This window comes from Zingiber officinale, chromosome 10A (genome assembly GCF_018446385.1).
Source record: "Zingiber officinale cultivar Zhangliang chromosome 10A, Zo_v1.1, whole genome shotgun sequence".
In the NCBI taxonomy this organism is placed as follows: domain Eukaryota; kingdom Viridiplantae; phylum Streptophyta; class Magnoliopsida; order Zingiberales; family Zingiberaceae; genus Zingiber; species Zingiber officinale.
The window spans coordinates 82,249,697-82,257,494 of NC_056004.1; the positions used below are offsets into that span (position 1 = coordinate 82,249,697).

General features: G+C 33.7%; 1 protein-coding gene across 1 annotated transcript; it reads left to right on the forward strand.

The window, feature by feature from the left end:
• Positions 1 to 496: 496 nt before the first annotated feature.
• LOC122027056 (pre-rRNA-processing protein esf1-like) lies at positions 497 to 7,429 on the forward strand. Its single transcript, XM_042585861.1, has 7 exons — positions 497 to 1,127; positions 1,462 to 1,578; positions 3,047 to 3,258; positions 4,045 to 4,207; positions 4,914 to 5,042; positions 6,227 to 6,990; positions 7,097 to 7,429. The coding sequence occupies exons 1-7, from the start codon at positions 597 to 599 to the stop codon at positions 7,293 to 7,295; spliced, it is 2,115 nt and encodes a 704-aa protein (XP_042441795.1). The 5' UTR covers positions 497 to 596; the 3' UTR covers positions 7,296 to 7,429.
• The last annotated feature ends 369 nt before the right edge of the window (positions 7,430 to 7,798 follow it).

Consider the following 7,798-nt stretch of genomic DNA (forward strand, 5'->3'; position numbering starts at 1 on the left):
CGTGACCACCGTGACTTTGACCTCTAGCATGGCAGTAACCTTTTGCAGAGCGGGGTCTGACCTTACCATCGGATCAGATAATATAATAAAATATTAAACTAAGTTATTCATTAAAACTTTCAAACAAATAATTTTTTATTATATTATCTAAATTAAATAAAATAACATTTGATTATTTTTTATTTCTCATAAATTTAATTATGTGACTACTTGATAATCATATAATAAATGTTATATATATCAAATACATTCTACGAATTCTTGTATTACTTGTGATGTTAGCTGTCAAGATTTAGTTATATTTTTCGATTTAAAACTCGATACTTGGATTATTAAAAAAATAAAAAATTAGATGAGGTATTTTTAAAAAATAAAAGATATTTTCTAATTATATAATTATCTAATTTTTTATATTGTTATTTGTTTGGGCAGGAAAAAGTCAAGTATCATCAAAACTTAAAGAAGTTGCGACGGTTGCTATAAATTCTCAAATAGAAACAGCCAAAACAAATAAACAAAGCTGCGGTGCCCTAAAAAACCCTAGCTTGCAATCTGAGTCATCTCAAGTCCGCCGACGCAAAGCAAAGCCTTCCGCCATGAAGAACGGCGCCGGCGAGAAGAAAAGGAAGAAGAAGGAGCAACGGCTTCAGGCGTCGTCTTCTTCGATGCCTCCGACAGGAAAGCAGAGGAAGAACGGCAACGCCAAGAATGGGACCAATAACAAACGCACCACGGATTCCCGATTCGCGTCGGTGCACTACGATCCCCGGTTCCAGCGGATGCCGAAGCGTGAATCGAAGGTTGAAATTGACTCCCGCTTCACCCATATGTTCTCGGACAAGAAATTCGAGGCTTCTGATGCTCCCGTCGACAAGAGAGGGAAGCGTAAGAAGAAATCTGTGAATCCTCTTCTCCATTACTATCTCAATCAGGAGGAGGATGGGGAGCAACAGAAGCAGCGGGAGCCTGTGAAGGAAGGTAGTGACGGTATCGATTCCGAGACAGATGTTTCAGCGGAGCAAGCAGTTAAGAGCAGTGATGTTGATGATGAAGAGGAGTTGAATCGTTCTGATTTTAGTAGCCATGAGGATAGTTCGTCGGAAGATGAAGACACTGAAGACGATGATGTTAGTATTATTTTAATATTTCTTTTTTCTTTTTTGTTATGTAGGATTCACAATTCAAGTATGTTCTACTTTTTATTTCAATTTATTTAGTATACTTATTTAATATTTGTTACCTTCCTTTATTAAAGTTTCTAAATATGTGATTTTAGATGGTCTTTCTAAATTCACATTCTAACGATTGCTAGGTAGTAATTTTCTGTTAGTCTTCCATTGTGATTTCCCTTGTTTTATTTGGAAGGCTTACTGGTATCACACTTTTATATTGTTAGGAAACAGAGTGAAATATATTATTTTAGCAGTAGTCTAACTGTGATTTATCTATTTTTTTGTACAGCGCTCAGTGAATAGTGACATTTGGAAGTATCTATTGGCTAGTCATGAGGATACACCTATAATCGATAATGAAACTAATAGACTCGCTGTTGTAAATATGGATTGGGATCATATTAAGGTACGTTATGGAACTTCAATTGATATATCTTGTTGCTTTTTAGTATGCATTTGTTTTTCTACATGATGGTAGCTTGTTCGTTGTATAAAGGGCTTATTTTGTGGCTTAAGATAATATCATATGAAATATAGTACTTATTTTGCTCAATCATTTTTCTCGTATATGAGTAGTTATGACTTAATTTTTCCTATAGTTTGTACTCATTATTTAGTTAGTTTTAGAAATTATAATCGAAAGAATCTGACATTGTATACTGATTTCCCATTAATAAATAAGATATGCTCTGTGATAACGTATGTTAGCATGTTTGGTGAAACTTGAACAACTTTTGATGCATTATAAATCAAATTCAAATCCAAATGGACAATTAGGGAACTTGAACTAGTGCCCAGTAGAGAGTTTTTGCATGTTATTTGCAGATGATATTATTTTGGTAGATGAGACACGTGAAGGAGTAAATGCTAAGCTAGAATCTTGGAGGGAAACACTAGAAGGGAAAGGTTTTAAGCTTAGTAGATTAAAGACGGAATATATGGAATTTAAGTTTAGCAATATTAGAAGTAATGAAACAATTGTTAAGATAGGAGAGGACGAGTTGCCTGGAACCGAGAAATTTAAATATTTAGGATCATTTTTACAAAATGATGGAGGGATTGAGAGAGATGTCTTACATAGAATACAAGCAGGATGGGTGAAATGGAGGGGAGCGTCGAGTGTTTTATGTGACCGTAAAGTACCGCTTAAACTTAAAGGTAAGTTCTATAAAACAGCAGTTAGACCTGCTATGTTATATGGAGCTGAATGTTGGGCTATGACTCGAGCACATGAGCAGAAGATGAGAGTTGCAGAGATGAGGATGTTAAGGTGGATGTGTGGACATACGAGGATGGACAAAATAAGAAATGAGAGCATTAGAGAGAAAGTAGGAGTTGCATCTATTGAGGAAAAACTCAGAGAGACACGTTTAAGATGGTACGGACATGTACTTAGACGACCAATAAATGCTCCAGTTAGGCGATGTGAAACTATGATAAACATGCATATAAAACGAGGAAGAGGAAGACCAAAAAAGACTTGGTTAGCAACAATAAAACAAGATAAAATTTATTTAAATATAGATGATGATATAATAGGAGATAGAGCTCAATGGCGTAAAAGGATTCATACAGCCGACCCCACTTAGTGGGAAAAGGCTTGGTTGTTGTTGTTGTTGTTGTAGTCCACTTTTTCATCCTCGCATATTTAGCCTTTCCATTGATTTTTCAATTGCAGTTTGTTTATATCCTAGTTAGTTCCTATCTCTTGTACTTAAAAAAGTTTGTTATGTTTACTTTTGTTCTGATAGTCATCTTTAATTTAGCTAGCAATGATTGCCTTAAAATTTTCTTATTTAATCTTGATGTATGTTTGCTTAAGGATTTTATATTTATTGTAAAACATAACTGAAAATTTCTCCATTAACATATAGGCTGTTGATTTATATGTCGTCATGAGTTCTTGTCTCCCAAAGGGTGGACAAGTTTTGTCAGTGTCTATCTATCCATCTGAATTTGGGTTGAAATGCATGGAAATTGAAGCAGTCAGTGGACCTTTTGCTCTAATTGACAGTGGTAATTCAGATGAGGATGATTCTGATATCGACAATGAAAAACTGCGTACTTATGAGTTGAACAAGTTAAGGTGAATTTAGTAAAACATGTCTTATTTCATGATTTTCTGTTCTATAGTATTGTTTGAACTTTCATGATTTCTTTTGCTTTTTTGCTAAATGTCATATGATCTCCTATTGTCAAGAATACATATCTTCTTATTATTTGTACAATATTAGCAATCAGATGTGGATAACCAAAATATCTGCATTTTTTTCATTCTGGTTATGTTTTTTAACACATCCATACCATATCCATGCCATCTCAACTTATTTTCTGTTTTTTTAAGTTTATTGTAGCTAAAGCTCACCCTAGGCACTCCTCATAGCTGTCCAAGTTATGTGAAAGGAGGTAAATTACGAAGTCTGCTTATAGTCGACCGCCAAGTGGCTAGAGGGTGGGAGGAGTTTATTTATTTATTTATTGAAGTTGCACCTAATTGCTCTTGAATATTAATTTTTTAAAAAATTATCCTTTCTAGTAACTCCACATATCGATCTTAGCATTCTCATCATGCTACGTAGTTTTTTTTACATGATGAACATAACAGCTAACCCTCTAATCGATAACTATAGAATATTTATTATACTATTATATGATTTTTGTAATTTTGTATGTTGATAGTGAAGCCATATGGATAATATCTTCTGATGATCTTTCTATATCAGTGTTGCTATTTTTATTGCAATGATATTGCAGTTATAGTTTATTACATGATTTTGAATTTTTTTTATTGTTTTAGTCCATTTCATGTGGATGATATATCATCTTAAATTTTTTGCATTGCTTTGCTTTTTTCCTTTCAATGGCATTGCAGGTACTATTATGCTGTGGTGATTCTTGATTCTGTTGCCACCGCAAGTCATATTTATAATAATCTGGATGGTACCGAGTTTCTAGAAAGTTCTAATGTGTTTGATCTGCGCTTCATTCCTAATTCGATGGATTTTAAGCAACCTCCTCAAGATATAGCCAAAGAGGTACTTGTTTTTCCTGAGATGGATTTTAAGTTTTCTGCTCTCTTGACTAGCATTAACTGTGACAAAATATGTCAGTAAACTAAACAGACTTCTCAAGCTCTTTCTTTGTTTTCTCCAAGTGGCAACAAAAAAAAAAAAATAAAGAAGGAAAAAACTTACAGCATCATAATAGAAGTGCTTTTACCATTGTGACCGATGAAATTTTCATGTTGCTTGATAACTAATTAACAGTATTTAGATATCGTGCAATTTATTCAACATGGTATTTGCTATGTTCTTCTCTGTCATATCAGCTGTCAATGAATACTTAATGTTGGATACAAAAACAACTAACACATTCAAGTTGGTATTAATTATATTTTGAATTTTATTTGACGAATTCATCATGTCATATTTGTAATTACTTTCTATATGTAGTCAGTCTATCATGTAAAAAAGCACTGGAACAATTTTCTTTTCTATGTAGCAGTTACAAGAAGAGAAACTAATGTTATTGTAAACTTATCGTGATAAAACTAAGGTAATTACAAGATTACTAAGGCATTGATAATCCTAATAAACTTTTCACAATAACTAAGGCAATGAGGATGCTAGTAAACTTCTCACCATAAAATCTTACTTTAGTTTGAATACTTTTTACTATGTTTAGGTTATTTATTTGATTATTTCAGACTAACTTGGTTAACATTCTTGCTATATTGTTCAGGCATCGGCAGGCTACAACGGGCCAGATTTCCAAACTCGAGCTTTACAACACAGTAAAGTCAAACTAACCTGGGAAGAAGACAAACCAGAGCGTAAAAAATTATTAAGAGGAAAGTTCAATCCAGATCAGGTTGGTTATCTTGGCTAAGATCAATTCAGCTACATTTCCATACTGTTAAATATTCTCTTAAACAGGATTCATGTAGAAAACTTGTATCTTGGAATTGATTTCTTTCAAATTATGCCACTATTGTGATAATAACTTGATCAGTTTATGCCAATGTTTTTACATTTGGTTATGTTTAGATTTTTTTTTTCTTTTTTTTTTTTACGTTCAACTTTGACAATTCATTCCCGTAAGCAGACATATCCATTCTTCTTGATGATTTTTCTTTCTTTGTCAATGCATCTCTCTCAGTGACTTTGGCGCTGACCACTTTCTGTCTAGGGAGTGAATACATAACAATCTTCATTAATCTCTTCATTATCACATGTAGGCCTTCGGGCTTGTTTCATTTAAAGGGAGAAGTCAATCTCTCAATCAGAACGAGAGTTTAGTGGAAGGATAGATTGTTTACCTCTTTATTCCTTTGACAAATAAAAAATAGAGCTATGATACACTCAAGAAAAAATCTCAATGAAATGCTCAAGGATAGACACATAAATTCATGTCCCACCATTTTACTTTTGTGGGTCCCATCATTTTATGTGTCTATCCTTGAGCATTTTATTGAGATTCTTTCCTTGAGCATATCATTTTTCTAAAAATTATATCTTTTGAACAAACTTTAAACTCATCGTTTGCGACTCATCTATCCCAAATCAGAGTGAAAGCTAACTAATATTACCTTGATGAAGTAATAATTGAAGGTTCAATTCGACTTTGAGAATGTTGAATTCAGTGTTTGACTAAAGCTGCATTACTTGATGTAAGCATCATTTGATTGACAAGTATGCAAGGAGTTCTTGTTGATCATGCTTGACATTGCGGATTGCCATATATCTTTTCCGTCGTCAAAATATTTGGTGAAATAGCTGAAGCTATTATTGTAGTGGATAAGCTTGTGGAATTTACCCACATGGATGATAGGTTTAAAGATTCGAAGTTAACCTCAATCCTTGTCATCCTGAGATTTAATCGGTGTGGGAACAAAAATAAAGAAAGGACTTCTTCTCAAGCCTTGAGTTTTTGGATTGCCTATTGGGGTTGTGTTGTTATCTTATTATGTACATGCAATGTTTTTTAAAGTTTTTCTTTGTTTTAGTTTTCAGTTCATTAATATTGATCTTTTTTTTTTATAAATTTTCTGGTAGCTTGATGAGTTGAATGAGTATTTAGCATCTAGTGGAGACAGTGATTACGAAAATGACAGTATAGATGAAGAAAATGACCATTTAGCAGCTTCATCTCCTAGCAAATTAAAAAAACGTAAGAGAGTTCATGAAGACAGAGCTGCTGCTCTAAAATCTGGAGATGCTTCCGATGAAGAGAACAGCAATGATGAAGAAATGGAGATCACCTTCAGTACAGAGCTTGAGGATCTCGGTAAGAGGTTACTTGAGAAGAAGGATAGAAAATCAGAAACAGTTTGGGAAACAGTTCTCAAAAAGAAAAGTGAGAAAAGAAAGGCTAGGAGGAACCGATGCAAGCATTCTGAGGACGATAGCAGTGATTATGATACCAAAGAGGATGCACCTAACATGAGTGATGATTTCTTCATGGAAGAACCCAATGATTCTGAAACCATCAAGACCAGCAAGAAAAAGACCAAGGCCGAGCCAAAAAAAAAGAGATCCAGACACGACAAGGTGGATGATGAAGGATCTTTGCGAGATATCAAAAAGGAACAAGAAGTTAGCAGAGCTGAGCTGGAGCTGCTGCTGGCGGATGATCAAGGATCTAATAGAGGTCCTAAGGGATATAACATGAAGCGCACAAAGGTTAAAGGCAAGAAAGGAAAGGAAGTGGCCCTCGAGGACAAAATTCCTGACATTGATGTTAGCAAAGACCCAAGATTCTCAGCTCTGTCCACATCTCATCTGTATGCCTTGGACCCAACAAATCCAGAGTACAAAAGGTTAGTAGGTTACTACACCATTGATTTCAGATAGCATAATTTTGTTACTATTTAGTATGATATGTAAAAGATTATGCCCTTACATAGTTCTATTTCGGTTTTACAGAAGTGCTACCTATGTTAAGCAAAAAATTCGAAAGCAGAAGGGTGCAGTGTGCATGGACACCCAACAAGATGATAATGTCGTCGAACCAGATGTTAGGCCTACTGTTTCAGTACCTGATGAAAAGAATGAGCTTTTATCGACCATACGATCGCTTAAAAGAAATGTTGGTACCTTGCGAGAACAATCCAAGAGAAGATGATTTTGTTTTGTTTTATCATGAAAACGTGGGCTGCTATCATTTTAAGTTAGATGAGGATCCATTAAACTATATTGATTTTGGTACACCATTGAGCTTTTGATTATGAAATAGATATTGATGCTTTAGAGAAGAAATTAAGTAAATTATTGGTAGAACTTTAATTTTCTTTTACCCTCGGGATCAATTGTGGCATTCTTTGTGGTGCCAAGAGTTACTGGGCATATTATTTTGATATTTCATTTTGAATCTGTTGTAAAATTTAAAAATATGATAAATTACTTTGATAATTCTTCACTCCACATTAATGTAAGGTTTGCAAAATGATTTTATCTGATATGATTGCCTTTCATTGTTTTTTTAGTATTTGAAATGACATTTTTCAGATATTTGGATGACATCTAATATTAAAAAATAATCAAAATTAAATATAAAACAAAAATGATTGAAAAAAGAAAAATTAAACAACTATCAAATTATAATAAGATAATTTGATATATACTTCT